The sequence below is a fragment of the Silene latifolia genome, chromosome X, assembly GCF_048544455.1.
Source record: "Silene latifolia isolate original U9 population chromosome X, ASM4854445v1, whole genome shotgun sequence".
NCBI classification, from domain to species: Eukaryota; Viridiplantae; Streptophyta; class Magnoliopsida; order Caryophyllales; family Caryophyllaceae; genus Silene; species Silene latifolia.
In genome coordinates this window covers 111,643,332-111,659,334 of record NC_133537.1, presented here as the reverse complement: position 1 = coordinate 111,659,334, position 16,003 = coordinate 111,643,332, and the positions used below count along the sequence as shown (strand labels likewise).

At 38.9% G+C, this 16,003-nt stretch overlaps 2 protein-coding genes across 2 annotated transcripts; one reads left to right on the top strand and one right to left on the bottom strand.

Annotated features, from left to right (window-relative positions):
- The first annotated feature begins 4,931 nt into the window (after nt 1-4,931).
- On the top strand, nt 4,932-5,823 carry LOC141618097 (uncharacterized). The gene is made up of 2 exons (XM_074435212.1): nt 4,932-5,428; nt 5,514-5,823. The coding sequence occupies exons 1-2, from the start codon at nt 4,932-4,934 to the stop codon at nt 5,821-5,823; spliced, it is 807 nt and encodes a 268-aa protein (XP_074291313.1).
- Nucleotides 5,824-9,463: 3,640 nt separating this feature from the next.
- LOC141618096 (putative mitochondrial protein AtMg00860) lies at nt 9,464-9,991 on the bottom strand. The gene has a single exon (XM_074435211.1). It carries the CDS (start codon nt 9,989-9,991, stop codon nt 9,464-9,466), a length of 528 nt encoding a protein of 175 aa, XP_074291312.1.
- Nucleotides 9,992-16,003: the final 6,012 nt, after the last annotated feature.

Below are 16,003 nucleotides of genomic sequence, written 5' to 3'. Positions count from 1 at the left end.
CGTTATTTCATAATTGAAAATAATAACGGTTACAAAAAACCCGTAGCTATAACATAACAACGGGTACTACAAACCGTTGCTGGTGTTAATTTAGTAATGGTTTTCGAAATACCATTTTCTTAAACTGTTAACGGTTGTCTAACAACCGTTGATAAGAGTGATTCTATAACGCGTTTTTGGGAACCGTTAAACGTATTTGAGAACGGTTTGTTAAACAGCCGTTGTCACATTATAATAACAACGGTTTTCGAGTGAAACCGTTGTTCTTATTAGCGCGGTCTGGGTTTCCGCCAATATTTGGAAAACGGTAATCTAAGTGTCGTTATTAAATGCATTAAACCATTGTGATACAGTCCTTATTGATTGCCAGATTTGGCGTAGTGGTATAGATATATATCCCATTGAGTTTTGATAATGACAAGTATGTTATGATTATATATGTGGTACTTGTAATTGTTTGTTGAATGTTTATCTAAAGAAAGAAAGAGACAAAGTTATAGTAACCTGAACTATAACTTTGGAAGAACAAAGATTGTTGATTATATCTAGACAAGTACAAATACAAGTTTTGAAGCTCAAGATAAAGAGCTTATATTCAAGATATGAAGATGACTAACTACTGAAGATCTCCATGAATATTAGATAGTATAGGTCGTCATTTGGTAATAGTATCTTTAGAAGTGATTTTTGTGAAGTAAAGTTATAGCTATTTCATCTATAACTTTACTAAACTAAATCTAAGGTTATAGCTTTTTTCACTATAACTTTGGATGACGTATGAAGAACTTTGTTTTTAAAGCTTAAAAATATTTTGAAATGGTTTTATATATTAAAGTATTTATTTTGATTATATCTTATGCTTTTTATGGGTGAATAATTAGTTATTATTCTATTAATTAGTAATACAACTTATGAGTTGTTATGCTATCTAGAATTTATACTATTATTCATGATAAATTCTAAAGAGAGCCCACCTAGGGTTCTATGCCGCCTAGGGTTTCGTAGAAGAGGACGACCATCTTGGTCATGATTCTTTTCTCATTCTCCTTGTTGTGCAAGTTAGGGTTTAGCCTATCTTATTTGATGATAATTTGCCAAAGATTTCATATCTGTTTAATTATCTAAATAGGATATGTTTTCCATAATAATAGAGAATATATCTTGATATAGTTATTCAAGAAAGATTTCATATCTTATTTATTATTTACCAAGATATTATTCCATTAAGATAAGAAATAATCTTAAGAAGAATTCTTCTTCTTTGACACGAAATATACGGCTCTAAGGTTTTCAATTTCTAAACCCTAGTTTCCGTCTTCTATAAATATTACTTTTGTTCTTTCAATCAGGTTAAGACTTTTCACGCAAAATTATTTTATCAGCTTATCACGAAAATAGAGTAAATTCATTTTTAATTGTAAATGCTTTTAAAACATTCTTACTTTATTTATTATTTCGAAAAGTCGAGTTCTTCATTTGTCAATTACGTGTATTGATATCGTTATTAGATAATAGAGCTTAGATTTGTTTCTTATACGTTTAATTGTGTGAACATCGAAAGAACAATGAAACACTTTCTTATTAACGTAAGATAGATAGATCTAGTATTTGATGGTACTCAATTGAGTTACAACTAGAGTTAGTTGTACGAGTGGGTTAGTAATTTTGTAATCCGTAGAAAGGTACTAAATTTATTAATCAACAATAGTGGATGTAGGTTTCGGCTTGTGAAACTGAACCACTTCAAAAATCCGTGTGTCCTTGCATTTTTTTTACTTATTTCGTTTTGCCTTCCATTTCACGTACAATCAAGTTAGTTGAATTTAATAAAAAAATTCACACTAATTGTTATTCACACGCTTCATACGGATTTAATCGAAAACTGGGCTTATTTACTTATACTCAATCCCCCCCCCCCCCCCCTCTTAAGTATTTCGGATCAACAGACTCTTCAGAACTGGTCCTGTAATATTTCCAATGTCTTTTGGATCCCAAAGTGTCCTCCTAAGACTCCTGAATGGACCTCCATGATCAGTAGATCTCTGTAGGAGCCCCTTGGCACACACAGCTTGTTGCCATTGAATAAAAGCCTTCCTATAGTAGGTATGTCTTTCCCTGAGCTTAACCTCCCTTAGTTTGATTGATCCATTCCTCCGAAAAATTAGGGTCATCTTTGTACAGCTCTTTCATGAACTCAAAGCCTAAGACCCTTTGTTCTATGACTGTTAACAGAAAATGCCTTCTTGACAGTGCATCAGCAACAACATTGAGCTTGCTCTCTTTGTATTTGTTTGAAAAAGTGAATTATTACAAGAGCTCAACCCATTTGTGCAGTAGGAGCTAGGGACCAAGGCAACACTGATCAGGCACCAGGCAATAATCCCAGTCACCCTACCCTATTAGCAACCCCTGCCAGGCCTGCTTTGGGAGGTCATAGGTACTAGTTCAAGCACAACCACCAGCTGCCACCTTGGCCAGCTGAAACATTGATCCACTAAGCTCAGAAACGTCCTAAGGAGCCAGGCTTAATTCATACTGCAATCAAGAGAAAATCAAACTGAAAGTCAAGCTGCTGAAAGGGACATAAAACATAAAGCATATTGCCATTTCTTGCTAAACAAGGAAGGAGTTGTTGCTGGGATGCTTTTGCTTGTCTCTCCATATTTCAGATATCACCTAAGAGCCAAAGTCAAGGCCTCTACTGCCCCCATTCGTCCTTATACTTTCCATCCAAATCAACACAGCAGCCTAGGAAGCAACATGTCACTATCAGAGCAGACGTTCTGTTGTTTTATTGCAGTTTCCTTTAAATCATTTTGTCATCATTGAAAAATATTTACAGTACTTTAATTATGTCCTATGAACTAATCCTGGCCCTTGGATGAAATTTCTAGGTTAAAATTTGTAATAGATTTTCAAGAGGGAGGCCTATATGGACCTCTCCTTCAACTGCATTCAGGCAGCTTTTAATGAATATTAAACATGAGTTTTCTCTCAATTTTAAATCACTATAACTTGTGCTTAGTCTGTAGTTAAGAGCCAGGCCTGTTAACATCTTGTGTTCAGAATATAGGTGTTGAATAAAGTCTGTTAGTGAGGTTCATTCAATCCTGTGCTCAGACTGTGGGTTGTTTGGTCTTGCTGTTAACTTGAGTTGGGTTTTATCTGTGCTTGGTTGTGATAAATTCTAGTTTAAGTTGTCAAAATTGTTAGCTTGCTTCCCTGTGTGTATTCTGTGGGATTTAAGTTGATAATTATATCCCTTGTTCCTTGTTGAGTCTCAAATATCAGTCTTGTGTCAGGTTGTCTGGTTTTCTTCTGTCAGGCAGTCTTAATTAATTTATCAAAATTACTTATATTGCTTCAAAATCCTTGAAATTTAGTCAGAGTTAGTTTATTCATTTAACTAGCTTGTCACCAAATTTCATGATGTTAGCAGGCCATTTGGTATTTTAATCAAATTCTGAAAGTCCATTGCACCTTGAGAACATCAGGTTAGTCAGGCTAAGTTAAAGTCTCAGTCTTTGTGTCAGGCCTGGGGTTTGACACTGCAATTTGATAATTAGAGCAAGGTTTAACACAATTCCACCTTCTGTTAGTCTTGGGTTGAGAGAAACTGTGAGTTCATTATCCCTACCTACAACAAAAATACATATTGAACCATGAGTGAAGAGAGACTTGCTGGTATTGAAACCAGAATAGAAAATCTTGTAGAAAATGTGGACACATTACTTAATGTTGTCCATGTAGTGATGGAGAGGTTTCCAAACCATGATCCAAGAAGACAACCACCTCCCAGAGGAGGAGGTAGAGGAAGAGGCTTCTTTGTGGGAGCAGGGAGAGGACAACCACCACCTGGGTATGAATCAGAATCTGAGGAGAGCATCAGAACACAAGAGGAGGTTCTTGAGCACACAGACAAGCATTTAAAGGTAGAAATCCCTGAATTTTCTGGCAGCCTAAATCCTGATGATTTATTAGAATAGATTAGGGATATTGAGAAAAATTTTGAGTATACAGGTTACACTGATGTTAAGGCCTTTAAAGTTGCTGTCTTGCAACTAAAGGGATATGCTTCTCTTTGGTATGATAATCTGAAACACCAAAGGATTAGGGAAGGAAAAGAACCACTTAGGTCTTGGTCTAAGCTTAAGAAAAAGATGTTGAGTAAATTTGTCACCAAGGATTATACTCAAGATCTCTTTATTAAACTGTCCAAACTTAGGCAAGATAAGAGACCAGTTGAGACCTATCTGAGGGAGTTTGAGCACTTAACCTTACAATATGAGATTAATGAAAAACCTGAGCAAAGGATTGCTAGGTTTCTGGAGGGTCTTGATAAGAATATTGCTACAAAGGTTAGGATACAACCCCTGTGGTCTTATGATGATGTGGTTAACCTGTCCTTGAGAGTCGAAAGAAAGGGAAAGGCTAAGCCGGCAGTGTCTAAAACTACCCGTAGACCTGCATTCAGACCATTTACTGGTGTCAGGATTGGTAGTACACCTAAACCAGCTGCACCACCTACACTAGATAAAGGAAAAGCCCCCATGAACCAGAAAACCAACCCACCTGTGACTGAGGGAAAGATCAAATGTTTTCAGTGTCAAGGATATGGCCACTTCATGAAGGATTGTCCTTCTAAGAGGGCACTGACAGCTATGGAAGTAGAAGAGTGGGAAAGGGAAGGATTGGTTGAGTATGAGAAGGAAGAGAACCTAGTGCTGGAGGAAATAGAAGCTGAGGAGGAATCAGGCCAAGATTAGGTTGTAGCTCACCCTGATACGGGGCACAACTTGGTCTTATCAAGAGTTATGCATTCACAATAGGCACCCTTAGAAGCTGATCAGAGATCCCTGATCTTCAGGAGTAGATGCACAGTTCAGGGAAGGGTTTATAACTTGATCATAGATGGAGGGAGCTGTACCAATATGGCTTCCATCACCATGGTAAACAAGCTGAATCTGGGGACTCAGGATCACCCAAATCCTTACAAGCTCATATGGTTAAACAAGGGAGCAGAGGTTAAGGTTAACAAACAATGTCTGGTCCCATTCTCCATTGGGAAGGTATACAAGGATGATGTACTGTGTGATGTTGTACCCATGTATGCTTGCCACCTGCTGTTAGGGAGGCCATGGGAGTTTGACATGAGTACAACTCATCAGGGAAAGGAGAATGTTTACAGCTTCAAGCATGAAGGTAAGAAGGTCACCCTAACCCCCTTACCACCCAATCAAAGAATCTGTGGGAGCCCAAACATGCCTGAAGAGATCAGTGGTGTGTTGTTCTTGTCTGAGGCAGCCATGATCCAGGAAATGAAACAGGAGCAACCTGTATTAATCCTACTATCCAAGGAAGTAACTGAAAGAGAGGGTTCAGAGTTGCCTGCAGAAATTGAACCTTTGATCCATAAGTTCAGGGATGTGTTTCCAAAGGAACTACCTAGTGGACTGCCACCCATGATGGGAATTGAACACCATATTGATGCCAGGTGTTGTACTGCCTAACAGACCTGCTTACAGGAGTGATCCAGCAGCCACCAAGGAGTTACAACACCAAATTAAGGAGCTCATGAGCAAAGGCTTTGTCAGGCAATCTCTAAGTCCTTGTGCAGTCCCTGCATTGCTTGTTCCTAAGAAGGATGGAATATGGAGAATGTGTACTGAAACTAGAGCCATCAATAATATTACTGTCAAATATAGATTCCCAATTCTAAGGTTAGATGACATGCTTGATGAACTGAGTGGTGCCAGGGTTTTTTCCAAGATTGATCTCAGGCAAGGTTACCATCGGGTGAGAATCAGAGATGGAGATGAATGAAAGATTGCCTTCAAGACAAAGCATGGGTTATATGAGTGGCTTGTGATGCCATTTGGCCTCTCAAATGCACCCAGCACTTTCATGAGGTTGATGACTGAAGTGTTGAAGCCATGCATAGGTCAGCTTGTTGTAGTGTACTTTGATGACATACCGGTGTACAGCAGCAGCAGGGAAGATCATATCAAGCATCTTGAAGTAGTTTTTAATATTCTCAGGGAGCAGAAGCTGTTTGGCAAGCTAGAAAAGTGCACCTTCATGGTTGAAGAGGTCACCTTTCTAGGATACATTTTATCTGGAAGGGGTATATCCGTGGACTAGGAGAAAATCTCAGCAATCCAGTCCTGGCCAGTCCCTAAAACAATCCCTGAAGTTAGGGGATTCCATGTATTGGCTTCCTATTACATGAGGTTCATTAAAAACTTCAGCTCAGTTTTAGCACCAATCACTGAGTGCATGAAGAAGGGAGTGTTTCAATGGACTGACAATGCTCAGCAGTCCTTTGAAACAACTAAGAAGTTGATGTGTGAAACCTCTATCCTGAAGCTGCCAGATTTTGATCAGCTATTTGAAGTGGAGTGTGATGCCAGTGGAGTTGGCATTGGAGCAGTTTTGATTCAGGCTCAGAAACCAGTAGCCTATTTCAGTGAGAAGCTAAATGGAGCTAAACTGAAATACTCTACCTATGATAAGGAGTTTTATTCTATCATCAGAGCCCTGATGCACTGGAATCATTACCTGAAGCCTAAACCACTTGTGTTGCATTCAGACCATGAGGCATTAAAATATATCAATGGTCAACACAAATTGAGTCACAGGCATGCTAAGTGGGTGGAATTCTTACAGTCATTCAATTTTTCCAGCAAATACAAAGAGGGAAAGCATAATATAGTGGCAGATGCATTATCAAGGAGGCACTCCTTAGTGTCAGTCATGGGAAACAAAGTCCTTGGGTTTGAATTTATAAAAGAAAGGTACAAGGAAGATCCTGATTTTTCAGAAGAATGGATAGCCAAACTGAGGGACAAAGGTTCCAGGAAGCAAGTATCTCCTGCAGGAAAGATTCTTGTTCCAAGGCAACATGTTGTGTGTGCATAGAGGATCGTACAGGGATCTACTGATAAGGAAAGTTCGCTCAGGAGGCTTAGGAGGTCACTTTGGAGTCCAAAAAACCTTGGACATCCTTCAGGATCAGTTCTATTGGCCCAGGATGATGGGAGATGTCCAGATCATTCTCAGAAGGTGTTCAGCCTGTCAACAAGCCAAGAGCTCTTTCCAGGCTGGTCCATATACTCCTCTACCAGTGCCTGATAGGCCATGGGAAGATGTAATCATGGATTTTGTTGTTTCCTTACCCAGGACTCATAGGGGCAAGGATTCTGTAATGGTAGTTGTTGATAGGTTCAGCAAGATGGCTCATTTTGTGGCATGCAAGAAGACTGAGGATGCTGCCAGTGTTGCTGAGCTCTATTTACAGAAGATTGTGAGGCTGCATGGGGTACCAAAGACCATAGTGTCTGACAGGGACACCAAATTTATGAGCTATTTTTGGAAAACCCTATGGAGGCTTCTAAAAACAAGGTTGTTGTTCAGTACATCTCACCACCCTCAAACTGATGGCCAAACTGAGGTCACAAAAAACATTGGCGAGGATACTGAGGTGCATAGTTAACAAGTCCTTAAGGGATTGGGATTTGAAACTATCACAAGCTGAGTTTGTATTCAACAGGGCACCATCTGCTACAACTGGTCATAGTCCATTTGAAATAGTCTATGGGGTTAATCCACTCATGCCCTTAGACTTATCTAGTGTTCCAAGAGAGGAGATGAACTTTGATACTAAGGCCAGAGCTGATCAGATGCTAAAACTACATGAATCAGTCAGGAAACAAATTAAGAAGGCTAATAAAAGGTAGAAGAAGCAGTCTAAGGTCCCTCAAAGGAAGAAAGAGTTCATGCCAGGTGATCTGGTCTGGATTCATCTGAGGAAAGAAAGGTTCCCAGCTAGGAGAAAGAATAAGTTACTGCCAAGAGCTGATGGCCCATTTGAAATTGTTGAAAAGATTAGATCAAATGCCTACAAGGTGGATTTACCAGGTGATTATGGAGTACATGGTACTTTCAATGTGGGAGATCTTAGTCCCTACTATGATTTAGATGATGAGGAGACTATAGGCTTGAAGACAAGCCTTGTTCAACTAGGGGAGGTTGCAGTAGGAGCCAGGGACCAGGGCAACACTGATCAGGCAGCAGGCAACAATCCCAGTCACCCTACCCTGTTAGCAACCCCTGTCAGGCCTGCTTTGGGAGGTCACAGGTACCAGTTCAAGCTCAACAACTAGCTGCCACCTTGGCCAGCTGAAACCTTGATCAACTAAGCTCAGAAAAGTCTTAAGGAGCCAGGCTTAATTCACACTGCAATCAAGAGAAAATCAAACTGAAAGTCAAGCTGCTGAAAGGGACATAAAGCATAAAGCATATTGCCATTTCTGGCTAAACAAGGAAGGAGTTGTTGCTGGGATGCTTTCGCTTGTCTCTCCATATTTTAGATATCACCTAAGAGCCAAAGTCAAGGCCTCTACTACTCCCATTCGTCCTTATACTTCCCAGCCAAATTAATATAGCAGCCTAGGAAGCAACATGTCACTTTCAGTGCAGACTTTCTGTTGTTTTATTGCAGTTTCCTTTAAATCATTTTGTCATCATTGAAAAATATTTCCAGTACTTTAATTATATCCTATGAACTAATCCTGGCCCTTGGATGAGATTTCTAGGTTAAAATTTGTAACAGATTTTCAAGATGGAGGCCTATATAAGGACCTCTCCTCCAACTGCATTCAGGCAGCTTTTGATGAATATTAAACCTGAGTTTTCTCTCAATTTTAAATCTCTATAACTTATGCTTAGTCTGTAGTTAAGAGTCAAGCATGTTAACATCTTGTGTTCAGACTTTAGGTGTTGAACAAAGTCTGTTAGTGAGGTTCATTCAATCCTGTGCTCAGACTGTGGGTTGTTTGGTCTTGCTGTTAACTTGAGTTGGGTTTTATCTGTGCTTAGCTGTGATAAATTCCAGTTTAAGTTGTCCAAATTGTTAGCTTGCTTCCCTTTGAGTATTCTGTGGGATTTAAGTTGATAATTATATCCCTTGTTCCTTGTTGAGTCTCAAATATCAGTCTTGTGTCAGGTTGTCTGGTTTTCTTCTGTCAGGCAGTCTTAATTAATTTATCAAAATTACTTAGATTGCTTCAAAATCCTTGAAATTTTAGTCAGATTAGTTTATTCATTTAACTAGCTTGTCACCAAATTTCATGATTTTAGCAGGCCATTTGGTATTTTAATCAAATTCTGAAAGTCCATTGCACCTTGAGAACATCAGGTCAGTCAGGCTAAGTTAAAGTCTCAATCTTTGTGTCAGGCCTGGGGTTTGACACTGCAATTTGGCATGCTAGTGACTCAACTTATGTTGGCTGTTAATAAATCTCAAGGCCTCATGATCTGAGTGAAGCACAAATGGCTTGGGTTTCAGATAATGACTCTAATGCATTACAGATCTCACAACTGTATAAAATTCCTTATCATAGGTGGAATATTTTAGTTTGGCTCTATTTTATTTCTCACTGAAATAAGCCACTGGCCTCTGGCCCTAGACTAGGATAGCTCCAATCCCAACTCCACTGGCATCACATTGAACTTCAAACAGTTGATCAAAGTATGACAACTTAAGAATGGGAGTTTCACACATTAGCTTCTTGATTTTCTCAAAGGACTGGTTAGCAGCTTCAGTCCAATAGAAATCTCCCTTTCTCTTGCACTCAGTGATATGTGCAATAACTTGGCTGAAGTTCTTGATGAATCTTATGTAAAACGATGCTAGACCATGGAATCCCCTCACTTCTGTGACTGTTTTTGGGATTGGCCATGTCTGCATTGCCTTGGTCTTCTCCTGATCAACTGATATTCCTCTTCCAGATATTATATATCCCAGAAATGCCACTTCATCAACCATAAAAGTACATTTCTCAAGCTTCCTATATAGCTTTTGATCTCTGAGAATTTTAAAAATTGCTTCCAGGTGTGATAAGTGCTCAACTGGATTGCTACTGTAAATAAGAATGACATCAAAGTATACCACAACAAATTTCCCAAGACAAGGCCTTAATACTTCAGTCATTAGCCTCACGAAAGTGCTAGGTGTATTAGACAAACCAAATGGCATGAGAAGCCATTCATACAGGCCATGCTTAGTTTTTAAAGCTGTCTCCGATTCATCTCCTTCTCTGATCCTCACCTGATGATATCCTTACCTGAGATCTATTTTTGAAAAGATCCTGGCTCCACTTAGCTCATCCAATATATCATCTAGTATTGGAATGGGGAATCTGTACTTGACTGTTATGTTGTAGATAGCCCTGCTATGTACACAACCTTCACGTTCCGTCTTTCTTGGGAACCAGTAATGCAGGTACACCACATGGACTCATAGATTCCCTATCAAATCCCTTAGTCATTAGCTCTTCAATCTGATGGTGTAACTCCTTTGTTGTTGTTAGATCACTTCTGTAGGCAGGCCTGTTGGGTAATACAGAACCTGGTACAAGGTTTATGTGGTGCTCAATCCCTCTCAAAGGTGGTAATCCACTAGGTAGCTCAGCTGAAAATACCTCCTTGTACTTCTGAATAAGGGAAGTAATCTCTGTAGGTACCTCAGTGCTCTCCTCTTTCCTGATTTCTTTTGACAGCAGAATAATCACAAGTTCTTCTTGCTTAATTTCTTTGATCATTGTTGCTTCTAACAAGAATAATACACCATTCATTTCCTCAAGCATATTTGGACTTTCATAGTTTCTTTGGTTTGGTGGCAAGGGAGTCAGGGTGACTTTCTTGCCTGCATGCCTGAAACTGTAAACATTGTCTTTGCCTCGATGGGTGGTGTTTCTGTCAAATTCCCATAGCCTCCCTAGCAATAGATGGCAGGCATACATTGGGACCACATCACATAAGACTTCATCTTTGTACACCTTTCCATTTGAAAAGGAAACAATGCATTGCTTGTCAACCTTTACTTCAGAGCCCTTGCTCAACCACCTCAACTTGTATGGATTGGGATGATCTTGGCTGGGTAAGCTTAGCTTGCTGACCATGGTGGTGGAAGCTATATTAGTACAGCTATCTCCATCAATGATCAAGTTATACACTCTCCCTTGGACATTGCACCTGTTTCTGAAGATTAGGGACCTTTGATCAGCTTCCAGGGGAGCTGGTTGAGAGTGCATGACCCTCCATAGGACCAAACTGTGCCCTGTGTCAGAGTGGGCTACAATCTGTCCCTGGTTTGTCCGCTCCTCAGTCTCTACTTCTTTTAGGACCAGAGTTTCATTTTCCTCATACTCGAATAGCCCTTCCCTTTCCCATTCTTCAATCTCCATAGCTGTGAGAGCCCTGTTAGAAGGACAATGCTTCTTGAAATGGCCAAAGCCTTGGCATTAAAAGCACTTAATTTTGTCCCTGGATAAAGGAGGGTTAGCTTTAGGATATATGGGTGCCTTCCCTTTGTCTATGATGTGACTCATATTTTTACACATTTAGTCCCCAAACTAGCCTCGTTCCTATGCTTTCTTGTATGCATTAGGGTCGTTTCTTATCTTTAGCTTCCTACTTTGCATATTCATTGAGATTTTGTGTCCTTGGTAGGAGAGGAATGCTAAGCTCGCATATATGGAGTAAAACGGAGCTAAATGGATCGCATTTAACGACCAAGCAACAAAGAGGAGACCAATACTAGATGCCTAAGTCAATAAAACAAATATCTGGGCAATGATGAAGGACCTCCGAGGCTCCTCAATGATCCCCACAGATCATAGGGAAGCCAATTGAAGAAGAAGCCACACTGGCCTACAAGACAGGCGTCCCAAGCTCAGCCTGAGCGTCCTGAAGAACAAAACGGGCGTCCCAAAGCCTCAGCCTGAGCGTCCCACAAGCAGGACGGGCGTATTTCTTTACAACATGGGTGTCGAATTGGGGCAGGTCGAGCGTCTCCTTAAGGGACTTTCAAGGCGTTAATATTCATCTTAGGGACTTAATCGTCATTTAAGCCCTTAGTTACCCTAATACTTGTACTTGGTATAAATACCACATTGTATTAGGAGATTAATCATCAAGTTTTAGTAGAGTTTATTACCAAGTTTTAGTCAAGCTTTATTAGTTTTAATCAAGTTGTATTACACAATTCAATCTTAATCACATCTTAATCTTCTCTTAATCATTTAAGTGTTCTTAGATTTAGTTGGGTAATTTGAAGACTATTTGGGTTTATTGGAGAATTGACAACTCTTCATCATTCATCAAGTTTTCTTCTATTATCCTTTGCTTATTATTTGGATCATCCTAAATTGGTACAATTCCTTTTACCCTTTGCTTAATCCTTATTTATTGTTTTACTCATCCATCGTGTTTAGCTTTATTAATATAATTGACACCCTTATTAGCATGTTTTTTATGATCATGAGTGAATAGTCTCATAACTAAGGTTAATGGGGGATTAGAGGAGTTAATCATGGGGCAAATCTTTACTTAATAAGTTCATATGATTGCTTGCTTGTTGTAGTTTTAACTTATGCACATGTTATGCTTGATGAAATGCTTGATTGACAACCTAACATGAAACTCTTATCCATTCAACAAGACTTGTAAGACATAAATCAACTCAAGGCTTGTTAGACCATGCATATAGTTGAATAGGGAGAATTAAGTCGACTTGTAGGAGTTGTAAAGTCTTGACTGACTCGGCTCCGAGACCCAAAACATCCTAGGAATTGTAAGATATAAACTAACTCGATTCCACTACAACAATAATTCGCTTGCATCTATGAAACTTGTTTGTATGATCTCACCATGATTCCCTTAGGAACCCATGACACCCTGGTGCCTTAATTAATTTCTTACAAACTTTATTTACTTTGATTTGTTTTACTTTCATTTGTTTACATTTCCTTTGTTAAGTAGTCTATATTGCAAACCTCAAACTCAACCCAAATTATGACACCCAAAGACATAGCTTTCTACAACCGGTAAAACAATACAATACCCGTCCTTTGGGATTCCACCTTTACTTACCACTATAATAAGAGTAGTAAGTTAAGATTATAAATATTGTTTTGATTGGTAAGCTTAGACGACAAAGTTTCAACCGAATCAGTCTCCTGTAGGTTGGGTTGCTGGTTTAGGTGTCTCAGTAATTTTAACACCAGTGTAAGGTTTGAATGCTGGTTTGGTGGAAAACTTGGGTACTACAGGCTTTGTCTTTCCCATTTTTTCAATTCTCAAAGCTTGGTTGACAGCCTCATCAAAGGACCAAACTTGATGCATTCTGACTATGCTAGAGATCTTAGGATCTAAACCCTCAACAAACATAGCAATCTTTTGCTCAGGTTTTTCAAGTAATTTCACATTGCAAGGTTATTCAAAGCTCCTAAGATAGGCCTCTACAGATAGCTGGTCTTGCCTCAACTGAGTCAGCTTAAACAAAATATCTTGGGTGTAGTCTTTAGCTATGAATTTCTCTTTTAATTTCTTTTTCAGTTTAGCCCACGACCTGACTGATTCTTTTCCATCTCTAATTCTCTGGTGTTTCATGATTTCATACCAAAGAGATTCATATCCCTTGAGTTTTAAAATGGAGACCTTAAAGGCCTTCCTGTCATTGTACTCCTTAAATTCAAAGACTATCTCAACAGATCTAAGTCAGTCAAATAAATCCTCAGGATTTAAACTACCATGGAAATCAGGGATTTCTACTTTGACATCTTTATCCCTAGCTAAGTTGTTACCTTCTTCTATCATGGACTCATCTGACTCTGAGTTGACCTCTTCCTCCATCTCATGCTGTGGTTAACCTCTCCCTGCTCCAAAAAGCCCCCTGCCTCTGCCTCTTCCTCTATTGGGGTGTGGTCTTCCTCTTTCTGGAGTGGAAATGTTTTCCATAACTGCATTCACAGCTTCAAGAGTTACATTAACCAGGTTGGTCAGCTGATCCACTTTTGTTTCAATTCCTGCTAGCCTTTCCTCACTCATTGGGTTATTTTTGTGTTTTTGAATGTAGTTAGGAAATGATTTACTCTCACTCAGGACTAACACAAGGTGGGATTGTATTATAACCTAGACTCCGATAACCAAAATTTGTAGTGTAATAAGCAAGGCTTGACACAAAATTGAGATCCTGATGAACTGACAAATAACAACTTTCGGGAAATGCAATAAAATTCAGAGGTTCTTTAAAAATAGCAAATGACCCTAACAAATCTTGAAATTTGGTGACAAACTAGCTTAAAGGGTAAACTAAATATGTTCCAAAAATCAGGATTATACAAACAATCTAGGTATTTTAACAAATTAAAAACCAGAATGAAACTGGTAGAATTTCAGACAAATTTTCTCAGCAGAATTGTGTGAAAGTTTTATATAATTTTTGTAAATAAACAAGGGATATAATAAACAAAATAATTTCCACGCAAGCACAGAAAATTAATCTGATAATTTGGGGGCTTAAATTAAATCAACTCAAGCAAGCACAGAGTTAAATCTAATTTATACAAACAACAAGACTCAAAACAGACTAAGCAAGACTGTTTTGGACTTGCCACCAGGTACTTAATCACCTTCTAAGCAAGCACAAGAAGATATTAAGCCTGACTTATTACTAAGACTCAGCAAAGAAATAAGATTTGAAAATTTTGAGAGAATTCTCAACGTTTATCATTAATCAAGTCTGCCTAATGCAGTGTGGATAGAGGTCCTTATATAGGCCTCTTTCATACAATCTGAGTACAATAAAACCCTAGGAAATCCTCATCTAAAGGCCAGGATTGAAGCTTACATGAAAACAAAGTGAAAATGGGTATTTTACAACGGATTCAAAGGCAAAAAGGACAAACTGACAGGTGAAAACAACAGAATAGCTTGTGATAGTGACAGGTTTTGACTTCTCCTTTGGCTTGGCTTGCGAAAGAGTCTCAGCCTTGTTCCAGGTTCATCAAGTGGCTCAAGGTGTTATCTCAAAAGTGTGGAAGCAATGCCAAAAGGTCTTTAAAGCAGTTTCGTTAATGTTTAGCCAGAAATGGCAATAAACTTTATGCAGAAAGGTTACATGTTGCTTCTTGATTTCAGTTTGAACTTTGTGAGGTGTGCTGGCTTGGCTCCTTAGGCTTTGTTAGGACATAGTTAAATAGTGAGTCAGTTGGCCATGGTGGCAGCCAATGGGTGGCTTGAACTTGGCTCTATAGGCCTGGCAGGATTGGACCGATAAGTATTATGGTTTGATCATTGTTGCAGTGACTGGCAGTGGCTTGGTTGTGGCTTGCTATGGCTTGATCATGGCCTGCCTTGGCCTGATCAATGATAGGCAAATTTAGGCCATGGCTTGGCATTGTGAGGCCATGGCTAGGCTGCTCTTAGCCATCTTCTAAATACGCATGACCATGTTCCTTAGCTCCTACTGCAATATTCCTTTTAAATCAATCTATAGTCCACTAGGAGAGAATCAGTAATTCGAATTATTTGACTTATCTTAACCCATAATCATTGTATGGTACCGTCTCGTTAGTGGTGATCATCGTGACCAGAAGCTTGCACTGATGGCATGTCTACAATACCACAACCATAGTTCTGAATACGATCATTTATCTTTTACTTAGTTTTTTACACTACTCGTCTAATGGAACTTTTGAGTTAGTTTATTTATGCTCTACATTGGATCACTTGCATGCTACAAGAGTCTTGAGATACCTTAAAAATGTACCGAGTCACGGGACATTTTTTAATACTCTATATGCAAGACTAATCGGATCGCATAATGTGACGCGTATTACACTTTTTTTTGCGTTTCTCCTAGAACAATCACCTCTCTCAGGGAAACTTCAAATGGCAAAGTGATTAAGTTATTGGTAAAAGGAGAGTATAAGGTCGTGATTTTGATTACATCTGGAGTTAAATGGGTCACGTCATTACTACAAAAAATTGGACTCACAAAAGTTAGAGTCAACTTTTTTTTTTAGTGTCATAACTACAGAAAAAAATCGAGCTTGTTATTGCTTTGGCCTGGTTTTACCATATTTGGTACCAAAGAAATAAAATTCATAAAACAAGGTGTTAGGTAAAGGGTCTGTTTTAGTGAAGTATTGTGAATAAT

Coding starts and splice junctions, on each gene's coding strand:
- LOC141618097 (XM_074435212.1), top strand. CDS start 4,932: ATGGCTTCCATCACCATGGTAAACAAGCTGAATCTGGGGACTCAGGAT. Junction 5,429..5,513: donor ATCCATAAGTTCAGGGATGT/GTTTCCAAAGGA, acceptor ACTGCCTAACAG/ACCTGCTTACAGGAGTGATC.
- LOC141618096 (XM_074435211.1), bottom strand. CDS start 9,991: ATGACTGAAGTATTAAGGCCTTGTCTTGGGAAATTTGTTGTGGTATAC.